The 24,318-nt window shown below is 37.2% G+C and overlaps 1 protein-coding gene across 1 annotated transcript in view; it reads right to left on the bottom strand.

Moving 5' to 3' along the window:
* The window catches only part of LOC131955520 (serine-rich adhesin for platelets), a 54,682-nt gene that overhangs the window by 13,106 nt on the left and 17,258 nt on the right, over positions 1-24,318 (bottom strand). Inside the window, exons 3-9 of the mRNA XM_059319669.1 lie at positions 16,326-20,108; positions 13,834-13,874; positions 5,311-5,413; positions 4,290-4,414; positions 3,549-3,630; positions 2,845-2,951; positions 1,195-1,284 (exon numbers count right to left, since the gene is read on the bottom strand). Of these exons, the coding sequence (XP_059175652.1) occupies positions 1,195-1,284; positions 2,845-2,951; positions 3,549-3,630; positions 4,290-4,414; positions 5,311-5,413; positions 13,834-13,874; positions 16,326-20,108 (4,331 nt within the window). The remainder of the gene's footprint in view (positions 1-1,194; positions 1,285-2,844; positions 2,952-3,548; positions 3,631-4,289; positions 4,415-5,310; positions 5,414-13,833; positions 13,875-16,325; positions 20,109-24,318) is intronic.

The following is a 24,318-nucleotide window of genomic DNA, read 5'->3' as shown; positions in this document are numbered from 1 at the left end:
TGTAATATTTATATGAAAGTAATAGTTAGCAACATAGTTGAGTCCCATTGAGAACACCCTAAATAAGATAAATAGACTTAATCCACCCTTAACATTGAATAACCCAGTACATTCATTCATTAAGTATTCAGCTTTTGATTCTGACACCTCAGGGTCATGTCAAAAGTTAATCCGTGAACAGGAGGATTAACCTGAAGGGCCCTTGGTTGCTCTTAGTCTATTTATTGCCTATCTAACTCTGTGTGTGTAGGTATTTGTATAAATATGTATGTGACACGTGTACATATATATACATAAACACTACCCAGATGAAAGGTTAGCAAATATGTTCACTATGATCTAAAATTACATTCAGATATTGATTTTTAAGAGTATTAAGTACAATATGGAAAATATGTAAATATTCCAGTACATGAAGAAATGAATGGTGGCTACACAATATGCAATAATGAGTACATTTAGAGCTACACAGTGAAGCAACATTTAGAGCAAGGCCACTTGGCAGCGTAAAGCAGTGCTAATCAGTGGAATGTCTGTAGACCTGCTCAATATCTATTTCACAGGTATTTGGAATTCCTAGCCATAACGTGTAAGCCTCAGGTTCTTAAAGCATGCTTGAAAAAAAAAATTACTCTCTTTGGGTGAGGAATGTTTCCTCTGTATTTCTTAAAAAACAAATATAGAAAATGTGCTTCTGATTGTTGATGAGATTGTACAAAGAAATTTGGTCCTCTTCCAACTATAGAGGAAATAGTTAACAGCTCTTCCCGTGACTCCAATATACAGGCCATTTATTTAGTGCACAGGTAATCGTGCATTTAGTCTAATCACAGTAATAATTATATTAAATTCTCTTATCTAAAGTTATATTCTAGAAGCTGCCAAGAAATGCATGTCTTAGGGGGCTTTTTAAATGACTTATACAGTCTTGACGTATTTTAAAAGTTTTATTAAAAGTGAATATGTGCTGCAGCGCAGTTAAGAAAGAACAACTGCTGCTAAGTGGCATCGGCTCAAAGTTATTGATTAAAACATTTATTGCAGAAAAGGTGAACAAAATGAAAGCAGCTACTGAGTTTTAAAGACTAGCTGTAACAATGTGAAGGTCGTCTAGACTACAAAGAGGATCAGGTTACGTCTGTATCACCAGCATCAATAAAAATAACAGCACCTCCGCTGCTAGTTTTATCATACCTTTTTGTCCCCACCGCCTGCTATATGCTTGGCGTTATCAAGAGAGCCAATTTTAGACTCAACTTTCCACTCAAGCTTCTTCGTCTCAATCTACAGGAAAAAACTTAGAAAAAAAATAGCAACCAAAAAGCCAAGCAAGGAGGAACCAGCTCGAGAAGAAAAAGCAAGTTTTTAAAAAACATATCCAGTGAGTTTTGAAGACAACAGAACAAAGTTAAAAAATTAGTAGGGGTTTTTAAAGAATGGCAACAAAAAAGTTGTTAAATTTGAAATAATTTTTTTGTGGGCTTTAACTCTTTAAGACTGGAATGAGGCTCCCGTCATTTGGTCTATTAGCTTGAGGTATTGTACTGATGCTCCAAGCTTTAGAAGATATTATATATACATATACTTTGTTGTTTTACAAAATCCAAGTTTTTACTGTAGGTCACTATATCACTACAGTAGCCATTTGCAGTTTTGTTTACATCTTTTTTTCTCACCAGATTTTGTAAAAAAAAATTTTTTAAGCAATCGTATATTGGCATTTTTAAAACACAACCTCTCCCTCTTTAAAAAATATTGGTCTAATACTAATCTAATCTTAAACAATTTTAGAAGAAAAAATTGACATTCTTTTATTGTTCATTTTTGCAACTAAGTATATAAAAAATCATTATTTAATATTAATTATATTGTGTAGAGTATTCTATTATGAGCACATTTTTAATTGATGAAAAAAAAATAACAGGAAAAATCTTGTGTCTTCTTGTGGTGTAGTACAAAATAAAGAAATAAACCTTTTTTTGGCAAAATGTGAAAACAATTCTGGGCTTAAAAAGTTAAAGATGACAAAATAAATTTTAGAAATTAGTCAAAGGATAACAAAAACAAAATGGTGTTAAAAAGTTAGTCCCGTGTTCTATGGCAACAAACACAAAAAAGAAATGAGTAGAAAGTAAATATGAGAGAAACAGTATGAAAGTGTAGAGAAACGGTTGTTAATATTTTTCACACTACACAAAATGTACTCACTCTATTCAAACAGAAACAAATACTATCATGAATTATCTCAACCGTACACATTTTATGCTTAATATTTTACATTTTTTGTTAAACACAATTAAAAGTAAACACAACACACATGAACACATCAAGCCACATCCTTAAATAAAAAATAAATTTACATAAATTTAAGCTCATTTCAGCCTTGCATATTCCACACACTGTACTAAATCATATTTCACACAATATTTGTATCAAACAAATTTTATACTCATCATTAATTAAAAATAAATATTTAAATACAACTTCATGAAAAACAATTTTTTTTTTCAAAATGGGAATATGAGATGATGTACTTCAGGGTACTCGGGCTGTGAATGTTTCATGCATATGAGGATGACATTCACTATGTCAGGTATCAAGGGTGATGTGAGTCTTCTACATGCCGCAATGTCCGTGGCATACAGTATTTTGTGAGAAAATGTTTTTAAACTACAAACCTCAAATCCCAATTAAAATGGTTAGTTCACATCTAGTCAGAAAACTAGGTTTTTTAAAGTGCAGGTTCACATCTAAGAAAGATGGCTAAGTGTTTTTTTAATGACTAGTGAAACTAAGCTGAAATAATTAGGTGTAGTGGACACTAGAAGAAGATGCTGGACATACCTTTTTGTCTCCGCCCAAGGGTTTATGTGTGGCGTTCTCCAAAGAGCCAATTTTAGACTTGGCCTCAACTTTCAACTTTTTAGTTTCAATTTTTACATTGCCACCACCTGAAGCAAGATTTTTAAAAATTAGAACTTTTTGTAAACACAAGGTTATTGGCAATAATATAATTACAGTTCAGAAAAGCCCCTAAATGTTGGACATACCCTTAGAAGAGAAGAAGATATTATAAACAAAACTATGGGGTGGAATCCCCAGGGAAGAGTGAAAATGGGATGGCCTAAGAGATCACGTAGAAGATCAGTAGAAGAGGAGGCAAAGGCCGCTGGGCCAACGTGGGTGGATATAAGGAGAGCTGCCCAAAACCAAATCTGGTGGAGAGGTGTTATTGCAGACCTATGCTACCCAAGGGCCACGAAGGATTACGTCAAAGTCAGTTCAGAAAACTTCAGTGTACATTCACCCTAACCCCTTAATCACACTTTGCTAGACACATTTTTCACATGTCGACAAAAAAGAGAAAAATCCTTTTAGTATAAAAAGAACGTTTTTTTCATTAATAAAAATGCTGAAAGGGCCTTGAAGTTAGCTATGTTTTAAAAAAAAAAACAATTGCAGCGAATGACTAAAAGCTAGGTAGACTTCCTAGCTTTGATTTTAAAAATGCTAAAAATAGCGCAATTTTAGCTTAGTTTGCTCAATACCTGGTTTATGGTCCATTTTATCTTTTGACCCAATTTTGCTGGTGACATTTGACAAGTCAGGTTTCTTGTGAATAATTTTCACCTGGGGAACACATTAAATCATGTTGCAGATCATTCTGACAGAATATAAATCAATACAAAAAAATGTTGGATTATCTTAACATCTCTATTACATGCAGAGGAAAAGAACTATTTAAATGAACTGCAGTTGAAATAAGCATCACTTATTGTTTAGATTGGTTTTGTAAAAATGCATGTTCATTTTCAGATGTTTTGGTTTAGGAATTGATATTAGCAATTAGTCTAGCTAGGATCATGCAATTATTTTCTGTGACCATTGTTTATGGTAAAAGGGTTACATTTCCATGACTGTTGAGTTTGGTCCAGTGCTTACATCTCCATGACTGTTAACAAGAAACACGTGTGTTTACATTTTTGTCTATAATTTTTTGGAATAAAATAGTTACATTTTTTGTAGACTAATCAGTCAAGGGCATAGTTTTCTGTTTTTCTTTAATATAGCCAAGTACCCAGCTCCACTAGTCTCTCTAACCAGCAAAAACTTGTGCGCAAATATTTGGTGCGCAAATATTTGGTGCGCACTTTTTGTTCAACAACCAGTAAAATGTTTATTGTATTCTACACCATGACTGTGCAGCAGGTTGACAATTACTACATGGCAGATTGATTACACACCTTAGAGGGAATACCAACCTATTATTACAAGGACCCTGCACTTACATTTCCCCCTCCTGGGGTGTGGTTTGCCTTATCAAGTGAACCAATCTTTGACTTGACCTCCCCACTCTTGGGTGTAGTTGCAGATGGTGTTCTGGGTGATGCTGTTTTTGTTGGGGATTTTGGTGCTGAGAAGTTAGAAAAAGGTTTAAAAAAATTAGTTTAAAATAAACGTGATAAAAATTAAATCTTGTTAAATATAAGTATGTCTAAAATTTGTGAGTGGACAAGTATGTAAAAAAAAAGCAACGATCAAAATCAAACATTGTTATTTGGTTCTAAATAAACCATTCATTGTAAAAATTATTTTAAAAAAAAGTGCCTAATACAAAATATTCAAGATTAAAACTGTATGATGGAAATGTAAGTAAATTTAGTACAATTTAAATCTAAACAAAGAAATGATAAGACTGCAACTTCATAAAGGATAATACAATATACAATTTTACAGCGGGATGTATGCTGTCAAATTAACAGAGAAAACAAACAAGTTTTTAATTTATGAATGGCTCATAACAATTTGACACGTAATAATTGTGATGAAGGGAATCCCTTTCAACACTAGAATTAAGAACAAAGAAAAAAGAAGAAGAAAGAATGAGTTCACAAAGTTGAAAATTTTAATTTTGAAGTTATGACACAAGAGGCATCATGCAGGATAATGCAAGTTACATTTACTTTAAATTTTTGCATAACTCAGGTTTCAAGCCAAATTAAACCCCCTGACCAACTTCAGTCAATGAGGCTTGACCACATATGGCTACAGTCTAGTCATTTAATCTTTTAAATATTCAAAAACTTGCTGAGTCTGTTAAAACTGACCTGATAGATAGGTAGCTTATCATACCTTTCAATCTTTTAATTGCTACAAATGCATATTATATTAGAGTATATCTAAATTAAAATTTCCACTTCACTCCAATAATTTATTCTAAACAAATATGATATGCTATAATATGAGTATTGCATGACGGTATAGCATTTGAGAAGTAAAGTAGAACAATTTGAATAGTTTTATACTAACTTGCTGGGGTAGAGGGCTTGGATGCTGTGGCTGTAGATGTGGCCTTTATTTCCTTTTTCTCTGTTACTGGCTTCACACCATTTTTCAAATCAGCTGGCTTTTTCTACAAGTAGAAAGAACATAATATTTAAAAAAAAAAATCATTTTAAAGAGGAATCTTTTAATCTGGTATTAATTGTGAGATAACTATAACTATGCCTACATTTGTGGATGAAATACCAATTGAAAATCATGAACTAATTTTTAATATGTAGGTTTATAGGGAAACGTTGAACACTAGCAAATAATCAACATGTGTGTTGATATATACACATTGACAAGTCTTTTGGTGTATTCACACCATTTTGTCTATTGTGTGTAGACACATTACAACAAAAAAAAAAATAAGGTTAACACCATGATTTGTTTGTAGTTAAAATATGGGTCAGACACATTCTTGTAAACACAAGCGATTTCTCCCTCCATTCTATTTCCAAAGATAGAGTCAACATGAAAATAAAGAAATATCTTAACACCAAGAATACTTGATTCACACAGTACAATGTGATTGGGGTCCATGCTGATTAGTAATTTTAATGCTAGAAAATAGGTTTCAGTGGGACACATTTTGAGTCAATAAAGGCTGCACTAGCCCTATATGCAAGGCTACACTACTCCTACTTGTAAAGCTACACCTGCCCAACTTGAATGGCTACAGTAGCCCCACTTGTAAAGCTACACATTAGCCCTACTCATGAGGCTAAAGTAGCCCTACTAGTAAAGCTCCACTAGCCCTACCTGTAAAGCAATACTAGCCCTACCTGTATGGCTAAAGTAGCCCTACTTGAATGACTACACTAGCTCTACTTGAATGACTACACTAGCCCTACTTGAATGACTACACTAGCCCTACTTGAATGACTACACTAGCCCTACTTGAATGACTACATTAGCCCTACTTGAATGACTACACTAGCCCTACATGAATGGCTACACTAGCTCTACTTGAATGACTACATTAGCCCTACTTGAATGACTACACTAGCCCTACATGAATGGCTACACTAGCTCTACTTGAATGACTACATTAGCACTACTTGGAAGACCAAACGTGTATACAACAAGAACGGTGCCTGTCATGTTGACAGCTGATACAACAACAGATAAGAAACTATTAATCACAACTGACAGCACCGTGGTTTTATGGCCTGGGGAATGAAAGACAACGTCCAGTGGCAAAATGTTAATTTTCTATTCCTGTCAAGCAGGCTTACACAAGAAAGGATAAAACTAATGACACTTGAGATGAAAATTGAGCAGACATGTTGATTTAAAGATAAGACTATCTTTTCTGGGTATGGCTTCAGCATAGTTTGGCTGCACATCTATAAAAAAATGTTTTTTTTTCTTCAATATTCATTCCATTATAGTTTTTAAAAGAGTGGTCTCTTGTATGTTATGATAAGAGATCTCGAACAACCTTGGAGTAAACAGCCAAGTAATTACTTAAGCCCAACAAAAATGGAACCACACAAAAATTAAAATCATAAGTTCTGATATTTCAAATTGTAAAAAAATAAAAAATAAAAAATAAAAAAAAATAAACAACTTAAGTTTATTAAGTTTAATATCCATTTGTTTCTTATTACAAAAGTCTTATAAAGATCCACTAAATAAAACAAAGCATCACCTCAACACAGAGAGAAATGGAGATACAGGTTGACAACCCTGGCTTAGACTGAGTTGTCATTAATTAATTAAACGACCAGGTAACACACTGGACACCAGGTATCAATCACAGTCATACTTGACCTTTCAGACCATTGTTAACTGTGTCATGTACTGGACTTCTCAAGGTCAAAACTCAAAATGCTAAACAATAAAAAAAAAGCAAACAAGTCCATTGCACTAAAAGCAGGATAAACCTTATTGAGCTATTTTCCAAAACAAATACTTGAACAAAAAATGTGTCACTAATTAATACGGTCAGCAACTAACAGAATACATATTAGAAGAACATCTCTAGTAAACACAATGTTCAAAATAAAATTTTTCTTACACTTTCACTCATTCTGAAATGTGTGTTCAAATCCTCTCAGTTGCCAAAAACAATATGGCCTCTTAGGACTAGGTTTCAGTTTTTATACCCCGAGGGAGTAGATATCATTTTTTTAAAAACACGGTTAACGCCTTACTGAGTTGATATCAGTTTTTATACAGGACTGGTCCACTGCGAGCTAGAGCAAAACAAATCCCACCCCCCAAATTACAACAGTTCTGGTATGTACTTTACCTATGTACATACACAACCCAACAACCAGGCAATAAATCCAAAACAAGATTTCTAAGATAAAGGGGGAGAAGTAACCTCACAGTATCTAAACCTATAATAGTAGCTCTTCCTTTTTGAAGACAACTTCTGTGAACTGCAATTAGGGATCAACCTGTTTTGGAGTGTTGTTTTTTATGTATGTGCTAGTTGCTTGGACTAAAATAATTCAGGCCTTTATCTCTTTTCAAGGACACCTCTGCACATTACAACCTTTAAAAATATACCAGCTGGTTGTTGAAAAAAAAAATCACAGCAAAAAATCTAAAAATAGCATTTTGTATTGTCTACTAGTTCTATTTAAATTTCTAGTAATTATTAAGACAGCATTTATGAGTAAGATTTAACAAGATACCATTCTTTATCAACAATATATAAGCTTATGTTTGGCCTCAACTGATATGTAGATCTATATTTTACGTAATAACTAGAATGCTCACGTTTAATTTAGCCTAAGACTAATGGTTTAACTGGTAGAATTATTGTGAAAATCTCAATCAGTGATGTGAGATGACAACGGGAAAGGCCTGTAAACTTCTATAGTGTGATGCTGTATGCCAACTCTTCTGGCAAACATATTTTAGAATGTGCTAACACTGGCCCAGGGTGGTTTAAACATGCAGCAGCGTGCTCAAGCATGCCTAGATTCTAGATAGATTTAGTTTTGACATTCAGTGACTGCCTGCTCAAGGATCCTGATCTACAACGTTAAGTCTAGCACATTGTCTTCTTCAGTTAAAAAAAAAATATATGTCAAATGTGAAAACTGGTGTGCCATTTTTAATAATTTTAAATTTTATATTTACTGTAGATTAGATATAATCTAGAGTTCTAGTTGTATTTCAAATAATCGCAATGTTTCTTTTATTTAATTTGTGATAGTCAAGATCTAGATTCTAAATTAGTCAGAGGATTTTCCCGTTTTTCCGAATACATTTCATACATATTAAACAACTTTGAACAAGGTCTTAAATCAGCAATGCATTCGTTTAAGTGGCAAAGGAAACAGAATGATTGTTCGTGTAAGTAGATCTTGGCCCTGATATGATTTAACCCAACTACACTGGATGTGTGTAGCCTTGTCCTTGACCCCAAAGCCTTTCTACTGCGAGCAATGCTACAAAAACTCACTTCGTTGTTTATCACTCCAACAGCGGGAAAAAAAGTGAGTGCCGAGCGCAAGGTAAAAGTGGGTCACGACTTTAAATGAAAACAGGGTTGCCATGTTGACAAACAAGAAACCAAATGAGAGTGTGAATAGCACTTTCCGCATTACGATGCCTCTTTAAACCATTTCGCAGAAAATCCGAATTTTCAGCGAAAACGCTAAGCTTTAGTACTACATTTAACAGATGGGCTATATTCTCTATAAAAATAATATAAGTGTCCATTTAATTTCCTAAAGTGGACCCTGAATTATAATAATTTGGCATACATTTGTTTTGACCACTAACAGCTCAACAACTAAGATCAAAGAAGAGATGTTTATTTGTCAACGACTGCAGCCTCTCCCGTTCGTTCATTGGCGAGAATGATAAAGCGCAGCTGGCATTCTAGGAGTGATATAAGTTGGCTGTTGAGAAAACGAACGTTCGCCAAGTACGAGCTGTGCTAGAGGATGTCGGTGAAACTCAGACGTACTCTACACACAACGAACGCAATATTTAATTAGAAACATGCACGGGTACTGAGGGTTGTTTTGTGAGGCGCTGGTTATGCTAGTTGAGTGGAGAGTCGTAGGTAACGAAAATATTTGAACTCTAGATGGACCAGCTAAATTTGACTAAGGTGTAGGCCATTAACGGAACATTTCTACCACCCCCTCTCCAAATCGCCTCACGGCGTCACAAAGAGCCAGAACCCTCTCTTCCACCGAAAACGAAGTCACAGTTTCAGCACTTCCGCACACAATAGCTACAATTATAACGCACATTTTGATACCCCCCCCTAAAATATATATGTAACGTAACATTTCCTGATCCACCTTCCGCCATGTAGCACATCATCCATACGTATGATCTTCCATTCACCCCGATACAATTGACATCAGAGGCGTAGCGAGGGGGGGGGGGTACATATGTCCCCGCCTCTGATTGACATACTTTACGAGTAACCCTTATAGTACAAATGTTTTCTGTTTACATTTTAAAAGCACATATCACTTGTGTACCGATCTCACAGGAGCCATTTCGGCAACTAATGAGATAACTATGCTTTGTATGTTGATTTTAAAAAAATATAAGCAAACCGAAATCGACACCTAAGCTAACAAAAAAAAAATTAAAAAGAAAACGTTTCAAATATCCCTTTTAATTTGTTTTCCGCTGCTTTCAATCCAACTTTTCTTATCTTCATTTTTAACCCTATATCGCCACACTTTATCGCTTTTACAGAATGAGATAATAGATAGAAACAGCTGGGGTAGGGACGGGTTAGTGTACAACGACACACGGTTCATGTTTAATGAAGGGTACAACGACACACTGTACAGATTTAATAAAGAGTACAACGACACACGGTACATATTTTATGGCAGTCTGATCACGTACCACCAACAATCAGAGGTGTAAATGTTGCAGATAATAAAACTTTTATCAATAACTTAACACGTCTGCACACGAGACTAGACGTGTGTACTGCATGACTAATGACCAGGTGTGTCTGACCTCATGCTTAGCAAAGGGGTTCTCTGGGCATCAATGAAACATCTCAACCCACAGACGACAAGCTAACAGACGATAAAGTAGTGGGGCAGATACTTTTTGAAAGAATTTTCGAAGATACCCAGGCTTAAATATAGACCTACCATCCTTTTATTTCTTCATAGCGGTGAATTCTTTACGAAACTGTTACCTTTATCGAAAATCCTTTTTATAGTTATGTTTAGGGTTGGTTTCTAATAACAAAAGCAGATGCCAAGTGTATTATTATGGAGAAGTAGGTTAATGATTGACCAAACATCACTGATTTTTACTGCATTTTTTTTAGAGCTTTTTTCTCAGGCTTTATATGTCTTTATTTAAAAAAAAAGGAAAATAAATGACACTCGTATTAAAAAAAAACAATACTAGATCTTGACATTTCTACAATTTTCTCTACTTGAGTGTTAATCAATATTTGATGTAGGCGATACATTTTGTGCATTTTAAATTTTAAACATCCATATTAGATATAACGCTTGCATTAACATTTAGGTAGACCTAAAGGCCTATACAATCAATACGTTTTAAACAAATGCTTTAAAAAAAACCCTAAATATCTTCGGTTAATAAAAATAAAATAAAATAAGGAACATGTCAAAAATGTTCAACTAAATTCCGCATGACGAGATTTCGTGTTGAAGACGTGACCTTATTTTGGCCAACGTTTGTCGGGATAAGATTTGCTCAGGACACAGCGCGGTGAGGAAGTGTTTGCATAACAAGTGCCTGGAGCTCGTCCCTCGAGTGACTAAAGACAGAACTATTTTAGTCTCTCGCTCCCTACCTCATCCCATGCCATCCCCGCCTCCCATCAGTGATACAATTGCCTCATGTCTGCTACATGCACTATCACGTGGTATGGCTTAATCCCATCATAGCCCCATCTTTATGCCAAGGTATAAGCCAAAGCTGTAGTAAACTGTATCTTACCTCCCATCTGTTACATGCTATAGCCCCATCACTATCCCGTTGTATAGCTCAATCCCTATCCCACCATAGCCCCATCACTATACCAGGTATTTCCCCATCTCTATCCCAGGTATAGCCCCATCTCCATCCCAAGGTATAGCCCCATCTCCACCCCAAGGTATAATAGCCCATCTCCACCCCAAGGTATAGCCCCATCTCCACCCCAAGGTATAGCCCCATCTCCATCCCAAGGTATAGCCCCATCTCCACCCCAAGGTATGACCCAAAACCTGTAACAAACCTTAACTCACCATCTTTGATATAGCCCCCCCCCCCTACATACTTTTAACTACTAAACTCCGATACCCCCCCCCCCCCCCCCACCATTTTAAGCAGTTCCACCATCGAACCGTGGATGTGAACTGCACGTCTTTTAATACCACGAAAACACAAAGAGCAGATAAGACAATTCTAAGACAGGTGGAGCCAGTACCTAAACTATATGAGCAAAGAGATAAATCACGAGTAAAACATACAACAGACGATAATACACCTAAAACATAAGTAGACCAGAAAAAAAAAACACTCATAAAAGGTCTAACATCCGAAGACAGGCTCTAAAATAAAATAGCTTTTGAACAAAGACGTCATATACTAAAACAATGAGTGGATGAACTCGTGTCTAGATAATAAGCAGAAGAAAGTGTTTAAAAATGCATACGCTTTGTAAGACGTCATATACTTTAACAATGAGCAGATGAACTTGGGTCTAGATAATAAGCAGAGGAAAGTGTCTAAAAATGCACACGCTTTGTAGATCTTGACACTTAAATAGAAAAATAAAAGTAAGCGCCTCAGGAAAAAAAAACTCGCCTGTGACAAAACCAACACTTGAAGCGTTTAGTCGGGAGAGGTAATGTGACCCGGCTAAAAATAGGTCGGAAAACATTGCGTGTGCATGTCACCCACTACCTAACATAAGCTAGAGGAGCATCTCTTCACACCTGAGTAACCAAACACCTCAGTTTTACATCTTATTCAAACGCTGCATTTTTTTTTTTAAAACTGAACCTTAGACTGACTAATCTGTTTCTTACAAAAAAAAAAAAAAAAAAAAAAAAAAAAACACTTAAGATACGAAACAATGAAAAGTAAAAAAAAAAACGGGAAGCTTCACAATAAAACCTATCCATGTTTACTAAAACAAAGCACAGGGAATGTGTCTAAAAATAGCAACTGATTAGGCCTAATGCATTGTGCAAACTGTTACCGAGGTCATTTTTTAAAGTCAACCTAAAAAAAAAATAATTGTGAATTCTTATCAACCGTCTCATCATTTAACTCGAATGTTAAGCTGTTTATCTACAATCTACAACTAGAACTTTAAGCTTGACGAAACATAAATACACCAGAGAGATAATCCTTTTCAACTTTTTTTTTTGTAATGTGTGAAACCAGTTATGCTAAACAGGTACTCTAGTAACATTACCCAAGACTACACACATACACTGCTGGATACAATTTACTTTTCATACAAGATGTCAACCTTCACAGATAGGTTAAAGTGTTTTACCTGTAACCTAGGCAACTTGTTCCATGAAATGACTGAACATGTTGCCTTATACCTAGACAACTTATATATATATATATATTCCCTGAACATCTTTTTTGATAACTTCAACTTATTCACTGAACAAGTTTCCTGATACCTTGTAGAACATATTCTAACAACAGAGTCTAACAACAATTGATTTGTTTAGGGCTACTTTTACTGAACTTTGAAGTTTTAAGGCTATGATGCCAGATGGCAATACATTATCAGTAGGACAATACAGTATCACTAGGGTAGGGTCATACAGTATCAGAAGGACAATACAGTATTAGTAGAGCCTTTAAAGACAGTAAAGTATCAGTTGAACAGTTGAACTTTGAAGTTTTAAGGCTATGATGCCAGATGGCAATACATTATCAGTAGGACAATACAGTATCACTAGGGTAGGGTCATACAGTATCAGAAGGACAATACAGTATTAGTAGAGCCTTTACACGACAGTAAAGTATCAGTTGAACAGTTAAACTTTGAGGTTTTAAGGCTATGATGCCAGATGGCAATACATTATCAGTAGGACAGTAAAGTATTAATAGGACAATACATTATCAGTAGGACAATACAGTATCAGTAGGACAATACAGTATCAGTAGAGCAATAAAATATCAGTAGGACAATACAGTACTAGTAGGGCCATACACTTCATACATTATCAGTAGGACAATACAGTATCAATAGGACAATACAATATCAGTAGGACAATACAGTATCAGCAGGACAATACAATATCAGTAGAACAATAAAATATCAGTAGGACAATACAATATCAGTAGGACAATACAATATCAGTAGAACAATACATTACACTGAATAGAGGACAATAAACTGTGAATCAATACAGTGTTGTATTGAGGTTTTATTCTCTGCTGGTATAGCAGCTATGGGACCAGCAAAATATACTTGATATGGGCCAGCGATCATAGAAGTATTTATGAAAACAGGTTGAACTGAAATTTTAAGCTATGATTGAATGATATAGAAGGTAAGCTACTCACAGTGGGGGATTTATGAGTATCCGCAGTAGTTCCATTGGTACCTGTTTGAGGAAACGCAATTGGATATTTTACTAAACATTAAAGTATTATCACTAGTACACACATGTATTATAAAAAAACAAATAACAGCAACATTATTTTTCTTTGAATTATCATAAAATAAAAAGATAAAAATCCAGACATACAAATATAATTTTGTATAGGCCTATATATAAAATAGAAAAGAATTCTTATTAAAAGGGCCTACATAATACTAGTTAAAAGGCCTAAATAGCAAGCATATGATGGACAGGATATGCCAAGTAAACAACCCTACTAGTTTGAATGTTTGGGAGTGGAAAGTTATGAAATATTTGTTTTGGTACTTACACCTCTAAAAAACTGACAGCTTTGACACACTATACCTGGCTACAGTACACGAGCAATTACTTGCTAATTAAAATTTTTTTTTTTACCTTTAGTTTACTTTTAAAAAATATAACTAATATCTATACCAATTTTGCTTTCACACTTTTTGTCACTGCACCAGTGCATCTCTCTCGCAGGGGAAACCAAAATATAACTTGGAATAAGTGCTTTTCAGATTGGAAACTATTAAAACCACCTACCCTTATATGCTGTAAACTAAATGATAACTAGACCATTTATTATAAATTCAACACTAGACAACTGAACATAACATTTTTTAAAATATATATTGCAATATATAAGGAAATGACTAAAACCAATTTCATATCTCAACTTCAAATTAATTTGAAGCTAGGTTGACTCAAGTAATGGGGCACTGTGGTCAGACAGTAGAGTGCATTACTGCTTACTTCAAAATCCAGAGTTTAAATGCCAGATTTGAGTCCGTAAGACATCCTTAAGTCCGCCCAGCTCTTATGGACACCTGACCCATGTTAGAGAAAGTAAAGGAGGCTGGGCATAGAACAGACCACATTATCCCATTTTAGGTGGACTCGGAAATATAAGTATTCAGGTTATCAGTTTTTGAACAGTTATTTAACTTTGGTATAAATGATACAAATCTTGCTATTGTAAAAATGTGAAATAGACTAGCTCTCAGTACAGTTGAATTTAAAGCACGTGCAGTTAAATAAAAATTTGCAAGAAGCAAAATAAACCAAAAGAAAACAAATAAAATAAACTTGATAAACAAGTCTCCTTGCTGATTAAATCAAGAAAAGAGTGAATGCGCTTGTAATTCAAAATTATGGATTTCAAAAGAATTATGCAGTCAGCAGTTTCTCTCATTTACCAACAGCTGGTAGTTCTGGTAAAACTTTAACCCACTCATACAAACAGCCGTACAGTTGTGTAGCTGATACTTTAACCCACTCATACAAACAGCCGTACAGTTGTGTAGCTGATACTTTAACCCAATCATACAAACAGCTGAACTGTTGGTTATACTTCATTCTTAATAAATTAAAAAGCTAGTGATAAAAAAATGTCCTATGGTATTAGTCCTATACCATTATTTGATAAAAGTAATTTTATTCACCGATTTATTTCTATGATACAGAACTTTTCCTGCAGGTATCACTACTAGTATTACGTTTCAACCATAACTGATGTTACACCTGGGACGAGAGGGTTTTGTATCCAATGCCGTATGACAAAAGCGTATTCTCAAGAAAGTACTATGTCACAGTTTAGCATTTCAAGAAGTTATTTTCTTTTACTTTTAAAAGTCTAATTTAGGCAGTAATCTGCATATAAAAAAAGACTGGTTAAAAATATTGAAATATAAATTTATCAGTACAATAATTTTGAAAAACAAAATTGTGGGAGAAGTGGTAGTTTGAAGCATGAAATAAAGAAACTCCACTGGGTATATACTATATGGTGAACAGAATAGTATTAGTTTTCAATTAATTAATAGGTTACATATTAAATCAAATATGTTTTACATTCAGCACTGTTTATACATGTATAATAGTATCAATCTTTTATGATTTATTTTATCAAATATTAAAAAAATTTTTTAGCATCTAAAACCAAAATATGTCTTGTGCAATCATACATCCATTTATCTTTTCTAAGCCCAAAAGAGAGCAATAAGAATGTTTCAAAAGTTAACATAAGACTTACAACTAGGATAGTTAAGTGAGAGCTATGTTTAGAATTTTTCGAGAATATTTTTCAGTATTATTTTTTATTGGCCTAAAATATTATGGTATATAATTTATATTATTTTCTGCTATAGGCCCTAGGCCTATATTTTTAAAATGTCAGGCATTTTCTTTTATTTGAACATCTAGTGGTTGTTTTCTATCATTAGTGCCTTTCCTCCTAAATAATCCTACTGTTATTGTTAATAACACTTGAACCTTAAGGGTTCAACCTGAAGTATCATTATCTGCAATACTTGTGATTCAATTATCATTATGTGGCTACTATAAAAAGCATTGTACCTTTAAAACGTAAACAAAGAGGGCTTATTCTCTAGTGTTTAGTATAATTTAAAAATAAATAAAAATGCTTACCATTAGTAAGTTTGGTGGGTGAAGATTTAGGACGCGCCAGCTGAGCTGTTCTGCTTGATGCAACAGTGGCAGACGTCGTTCTGACTGTTGTTTTAGTGATGGTGCTAGTGGTAGTAGTAGCACTTGCTGTAGTAGCAGAATGAGGTTTAGGGGTCCTGGGTGTGGCTGAGGGTGTTCTGGGTGTGGGGGCTTTCTTCTCGTCTGGACTTGCAGGTTTGGGCTCTCTGGGTTTTCTAGGCGTGATTGGTTGCGCATACGATGGCATAGGTCCAGAGGGTTTAGGCGCAGCTGGGGCTGCTGTCTTGGTTGGAGACGCTGATGAAGGTTTCGCAGATGTCTTCCTTTCAGTTGTACTGGCAGAAGTTGGTTTGGCTTCTGCAGGTTTCTTTGGTGCTGTTTTTGTAGTAGTTGTAGTAGTGACTTCGGTTTTTTTCACACTCGCTGGTCTACCATTGGCTGTGGTAGTTTTGGTCTCCTTAACTTTAGTTGTTGTTGTTGTTGCTGTTTTAGTACCAGCCTTGGCTGGTGTGGATTTCTTTACCGTTGTTTTTGTAGTGGTGGCTGTAGCCGCAGCAGCTGCTGCAGCAACTACACCAGCTGCGGCCGGGGCAGCGGCAGCCGCAAGAGCATCATCAGTTTTGGAGGGTGGTGGTGGTGGCTCATCTACGGAAGATGACGGCTCTTCCGCCTTTTCTGGGACTGGTTCTGATACTTGTAAGCTCTGTAAAGCTTCTTCTAAGTTTCGCTGAGCTTCACCTTCATCTGGGGTGCTGCTAATTCCAACAGCGTCAATGCTGCTTTCACCATGCTCTTCCACCTCCGGCTCCTCATGCTCTGCTTCTGGAGGAGCAGCATGGACACTTGATTGAAAATCTTGAACAAAAGAATCAATACCAGCCTTATCCACAGAGGAATCCACAGAGCTGTGTTCGGTAACGGGAGTTTGAAGACCCTGAGCTACAACTGGGGTGTCGAGGAGGGAGTCCTGACCCTCACTGACATTAGGAGGGGCAGCGGAAACATTATCCTGGCTTGTGGATGTAAACTCATCCTCATGAGCCTCAAATGCATCTGTACTTGGTTGTTGAAATGCATCCTGACTTGGCTGAGGGGGGAACCCATTTTGAATGTGTTGATTTAGTTCGTAACTATGCTGGTCGTAACTGTCTTCATCTGTGTAGTGTTGGTGTTCCTGAGCCCGCCTATCTTCTCCGCCTATGAGTTCACCCCCATCATCGTAAAAGCTACCCTCCATTGACATGGACATCAAAGCATTATCATTATTTTCCATGTTAGGTTCGAAACCCTGACCAGTACCGTACTCACCGCTTTTATCGTCAACGCTAGTTTCCGTTTCCGTCGTGCCGGTTGTAGTAAGACAACCTTGATCTAGTTGTTGTGATTCCTCCTCTGTTTCTTCCTCTTCGTCTTCTGAATTTAAAAACGCACTATTCCTAGAAGATGTTGATGTAATCGCTGTACCATCAACACCGAACTTCGTTTCACCTTCTACCTCGCCGTCCGTTAAGAAATCACCTGTGTTATTCTCATCCACTGTCGCTTCGTGTTGAATCGTCTCACCGTGTTGACCTAGATTATCATGACAAGGAGACGGGGAATCGGAGGGGGCGGTGGGGTCAAAGGGTGACATGTCTCTAGGTTCAGGCGGGGAGGGCAGAGGTTGCGGGATGGTGTCAGGGGAAGTAAGTTCTGAAAGATTATCAACAAAACTACGGTCCTCTTGCTGACATGACATTGTGTCTGAATCGGTAAAACGAGATTCAAAACCTTTTTCTACAGACTGCATTTTCTCTTGTTTAAACTCTTCCTCGTCTTCTGATAAATTATTAGGCGAGTAGTCTCCCTTTGTATCAAACTGTTGTGAAGTACCGGTTACATCTGGTTGGTGACCTAATTCCTCCGTTATTCGTTCTTCCCGTGATTCATGTGTTTCTTTTGTATATTCATCATCGCCTACATCTTCATCCCCTATCTCATCTTCATGGTCTGAGTAGGTGGCGTTGTTAGCGGATTCTACGCCAGCAACAGTTTTGGCTGTAGTAATCTCCTCTTCAAACTGTTCCTCTTTAAATTTGTCTGTGTCGTCTTCTTTCAACTCCCGCTCTTCACTTTCATCTTCCTCTATCACTCTCTTATCTTCTAACTCGGCGTCGTCTGAAAAAGCTTGGTTGACGATTCCCAAATCTTCATCCTTGCCCTGTTTGGGTGTTTGTTCGTATTCTCTTTCATAATCGTGGTCCTCTTCTTCACCAGCGTATTGTTCTGGCAACTGCTCATCTTGAGAAGCTGCGCCGTGATCTTCTTCATCGCCGCCATATTGCTCGTCACCTTGCTCGGCTTGTCCGGCATCGTCAACGGCAGGACCAAAAAGTTGACATTTGACAACTTCCGGTTTGTACACAGGATTCTCCTCAGCATCTTCTCTGTTTTCTTGTTCTTCTGTTTCTTCATGGCTTGCTTCGTCGCCGTAAAGTTTACAACCAACGGCTTCAATTTTGTGATCCGGCTCATCGTGTTCATCATTGCCGGCATCCATAGGATGCTCAGCCTCTGCTTCATCAACAGCTGGTCCAAACAGCTGACATTTGACAATTTCAGGTTTGTATGCAGGTCTCTCGTCAGGGTCATTTGCATCATCATCTTTGTTATCTTCTGGTTCTTTTTCTTGGATTGTTTCATCATCGTATGACTGGTCTCCCTGTTCAGCTTGTTCTGCCTCATCATCAGCAGGTCCAAAAAGCTGACACTTGACAATTTCAGGTTTATATTCAGGTTTGTCGTCAGCGTCATTTGGACTTTCTTGTTCTTCTATTTCCTCTTCATGACTGGGCTCCTTTTGTGTCGGACCGCCATAGATGCTGCACCCGATAGCTTTGTACTCGCCATCATACCTGATAATCTCAGCTTGATGCTCACTCCCAGCACCCTCGCCAAAATCAGCTGGGGCGTGGTCTTCTTCAGGTTCCTCTTCATACTGAGGCTGTTCTCCCTGTGCAGGCTGTTCCCCGTACAGTTTACACCCAACAGCCTCAAACTTGACAGGCTGTTCACTGTCGTCGTAATTGTAAGACTCCCTGCTCTGTGGTTCCTCTTCCAGGTCATGTTGACCCCGTTCATCGTCTTGGTAACCGTATTCCCCAGACTCCCCTTCCCGCTCGTCATCTCTAAACCTTGCGGCTATCTGCCTGGGGTCTTCGTGACTCATAAAGTCTCCCACTTCTGGTTCCTGGTGCCTGTAATCGCCCTGGTTGTCTTGGATGTTCTCCACTGGATCCATATCCAGATCCGCGTCCTCCACTTCCTCATCCAACCTGCCGTATCCGGTCATCCTGGTTTCGTTTTCTTTATTAAAATCACCAGCGTCCCCGCCGTCTTCAAACCGACCTTGACCCCCAGCTCCGCGGTCGTCGTTCAAGAACGGGTTGTACCCCATGATGGGGCGGTCGTCACTGGCGTTGTACGACCCGGCCGGGACGTCTTGGCTGCCGTCGTCCGTGAACGGGTTCGACCCGTTGGCGTGGTCGATGACGTCATCCGAATCGTGTCCGTAATCGTCTGAAACGTGTTGCTTAGCAAAGTTCGCCGGGAGGTCGTGGTCGCCGCCCTGGTAGCCGAAGCTGTCGGAGCCGGCAAGGTTGGCGGGCAGGTTGTCCTCGAACCCGTGGGTGGTCATCCCCGTGCCGTAGGATGGCGCGAGAGGGTCAAACTGTAGGTCTGATGCGGTGTGGTGGTCGGCTCCTAGTCTAGGATCGGCGCCTTCATCTGGGAACAATGAGAAAAACAACATGTTTGAACGTGATTCAAAAGTAAATAAAACGCGCTTTAATATAAGTATAGGCACTGTTTCTTTCAGACATTTTTTTCATTTGCTGCACTTGAAGTTCCGGGCGGGCAGGGGGGGGGGGGCACAGGTTAAAGTATGCGGTATATTATCTATATAAATTAAATACGTTTTCAATTTCGTCCCAGGCTGAGTTTCTTCCAGGCGTCTCTTCGAACGAGATGGATTTTATATAGTAAACATACACTTTTACTAGTGTTCGCCCCCCCCCCCCGAAAAATGTTGACCGCCCCCCCCGGAGAAAAAAGTCTGGAAGAAACACTGGTCCCAGGAGGAGGGGAGGGACTTTGGACATGCCCTCTAGGTGGGGAAGTGCCCACCGAAGAGATGCCTGAAAAGAACGCCAGTTAACTAGCGCCCCAGGCTTCACAAAGTTTGTTTCTATCCATCGTCTATCATGGGCATCACAATCTAACCAGAGTTTGGTTAACACGGAAATGGTCCACAATATTAACTGATAAACTTTCATTATTTCGTATTGTTTCTATCTGGATCATATGAGTGTTTAGCGTAATCTTTAAAATCCTATCTTAACCTCACTGTTACTAAATCCTAATCTCGATGTGTAAACAAAATGTGGACAGCATACACTTTCGTTTTTACATGTTTATCTTCGAATCATATTACTAGTAAGCTCCGTCCCGTCAAATAAAACCCTTCTTAGCAAAGGGCCTTAATCGATAAAATAGCGCTTGCACATTCGTCATCATTAGTTACCTTATCCTGCAAGTGTCGAGAAGTCTATTTACAAAAGCTGAATGACAAAGGAGGCAGGTAGAAAAAAAAAAGACCCACCCCACGGAGCCTGTTTTTTTTTGGGGGGGGGGGGGTAGACAGTAGAGCGCTTACTCACACCATGACGTCATAAAATATTCCTTCCTCCCCCAAAAAGTTTCAGAAATTACGCCCTGGGCCTAGAGGTGAGGCGTTTAGTACCTCCATCGTTTACCACCTTGGTTTAGTCTGTGACGTAGGTAATGAGACGTAACAAAATTTGTGCCAAAAAAAAAATAAAAAATTAGATGCTTGAAAAAGATTCATTGTGACGTCATATATAATCCCCAACCCTCCCTCCCCACCCTTAGACATCAAACAAAAATGTGTGACCTTCCCAGGTATGTTACGTCATAATAAAGACACCTCCCACCCTCCCCCAACCTTCAAAGAAGCTTATAGCTTACAACAAGAGAATCAAGAGTAGTACTAAATCACACAAAAGTACATTTATATGAATATATCCTCAAATTTATTTAGACACACACACTCACATCCCCACACACACACTCATACACACTCCCCACCTCACTAAGCCCCCCACCCATTGTCTACTAACCCACACACTTAAACGATCGATGTATTCAAGCTCACACATAAATCCCCAGCGCTAAGACAGATGTTGGCAACATATTGACCAGCAAATCTCCGTCGGTAACCGCGCTACAAACGATGATTCACGCCGAGGGGTGTTCAATGACGGGTTTATCGTGGCCCGGGTTGTACAATGGCGCTCACTAGATTTAGGTTGATAGGAAGGAAATAAATTAGTTTTTAAATTAGTTTTAAATAGACTATGTTCAACTTGAACTCATTTACAATTATGGTTTTATACTTCGTTGTGTACTTGTACTAATTGTTGAAGTGTATGTTTAATTTTCATTATTTGTAGTGTCGGTTAGTTAGGGAATTAACGATTAAGTAACTAGATCTAGTTCGGTCAGGGATATATGGGGAGAACATCAAATACATAGAAACACGTAGAGCACTTGTCATATAATAAAAAGATATAACAACTGACCAAACAAAACAACTGATTTTTTTTTACATACAATACAGAAACAACTACAACAGATGCATAACGGTTAAATAGGCTATCAATGTATCTTATAGAAATATAGTCTAGACATTCATTATGTATTGTAATTTTAATTTTGCCGCAAGAAACTTAACAAAAATTTACTCAATGCATAATGAGTACCGTACCTGTTTATTTGTAGAGGCGGTGGGGGTGGGGGGGGGGGGGAGTTATTGTGTGACAGAGGTAGAGAAAGAGAGTATGTTGAGTGTACAGAAGGGGAGGGTAGCACCGATTTTATTACAGCACAATAAACCTAACCTCAATATTGAATCTTTAATGCCTTCTATCTTTAAGAAATCAGACTCATAGTTTGGCATCGTGTTTGATAAAAATTACAATTAATTTAACGAAACAAAACCTAACCCGATTTAGGGCTGTGTAGATACATTAAGATTTGTTTTCAATAACAGAGTTAATGTAACACATGTTTTTTGTTTGTTTATAAACAAAGTTGCGAGACATTCAATATTTTGTTTTAAAATTTAGAGCCTATCTATAGTCATTTTTACCACATATTTAATTAAAATGGTCTAAAGGCAGGAAAATAGTAAAAAAATTAGCAACAGAAAGAGCAAGTAAAATCAAATGTTCAACACATAAAAATTGGAAACACCTTACCTTATTCCAATTCACAGTTAAGATAAGTCATGTAACAACACACGCAAATTTTAGAAATGAATTTAGACACGGTTTATCCCAGAAGTGACTCACAGTCTGCGAAGTACGCTCAGCAGACGATAAAGCTGTGCGTGAGTTAGGCTACGGGTTTTTTGTCCTCGCTGAATTGACCAATCGGAACTTGTCGCATTCTCGCGCCGGTGAGCGGGGCAGAACAGGGGAGGCTATGCAATTAAAAAATAGCGATTAGTTTCTTTTTTTAAAAATCACAATTATTATTAATTAGTATTATTTTTATTGCATTAAAATAGTCATTTAAATTTGTTCTAAATTTTATGTTGTATGAATTCTAATATTTGAAAGTTTAGATATAGAAAATAAAAAAAATATTTTGAATATGAGTAAGCTTAGAACAGTAAGGTTAAGGTGAACTTTCTACTTTCAGAAAGGTAAAAATATTTGAACTGGGAAAAGTGACAAAAAATGCCTTTTATTGCACCGTTAGCTCAGGTAGATAAGTTAGATCACATAGAGATGAAAGTGCGCAATAGGTTCAACTGAGGGTATGCGCGCAGTCGATAGGCTCACACATGCGCAGTGAGAGACCGCATAAAATCGTTGATGCGACGCCAATATTTTTGTTTACGTCGGTGAGGAAAAAAAAAGTTCCAGTCAATATGTGGTTATGTGAGGCTTTTGTAGGCAGTAGTGGCAGTAGAGTTTTAAGTATAAGATTACTTTGGTGATAGTGGCACTATGATCATGGGTACTGATTAATCTGACAATTGTTGAACTAGATGTATTGATCATTATGATGAAACAGGCCCAGATAATTATACACAGCCACCGGCAATAATAAAAATAAAATAAAATCAAGTCCAGTGGTATGCGGTGGGATCACCACCATGGACCAGCTAGGGACGAAGAAAGAATAATAATAATAAAAAAACATTCACAATGACAACATGGGTTCTAAATCCGCAACTGGCTTGGTCTTGCCGTTACATAGCAGTTTGCCAAAAATAGACTGTTTTGAGACTAACATAGTCTCCGTGAGTTAACGGACCGTACACCACTGCTCCAGTCGCAGATAAACCATCACTAAAGAACAAAAAGCTATAGCCCACATACCATCTTAAACAAAAGCCCATATTTCCTTAACACTGTCAACAAGAACGAAAACCCATAGCACACATACAGCCTTAAACAAAAACCCATAGCCCACATACAACCTTAAACAAAAACCCATATTTCCTTAACACCGTCAACATGAACAAAAACCCAAAGCCCGTACACAACCACGACAAAGAAAACAGAAACCTACACTTGATAATAAAAAAAATAATTCATGTTAACTTTATAACCAACCTATTCACTCTGAAACAGCGATGTTAACAAAAGTCCATTTCAATCGATCGTCCAATAATATACGTACAGATATTGATGACAAGCTTTAGTCAGCCATCTGTATTTATTAGACAGAATGGAGACTTGCCACAAAGAAAATAATTAAAAACAAGAGTATAGCGTGAAACTTGCCACAGGGTTGGAATACAAAATTGTCTTTCTGTCAAGTTTTTTTGTCAAGTCTAAAATATTTGGGCCTACACTGAGACAAAAAGTAAAGCTTGGCTTGACCAAACACAATCAGTGTTTCT

This window comes from Physella acuta, unplaced genomic scaffold, assembly GCF_028476545.2.
Source record: "Physella acuta isolate Inbredline_101_S28 unplaced genomic scaffold, ASM2847654v3 ptg001073l, whole genome shotgun sequence".
Taxonomy (NCBI): domain Eukaryota; kingdom Metazoa; phylum Mollusca; class Gastropoda; family Physidae; genus Physella; species Physella acuta.
This window is presented reverse-complemented; position numbering and strand designations above follow the sequence as displayed.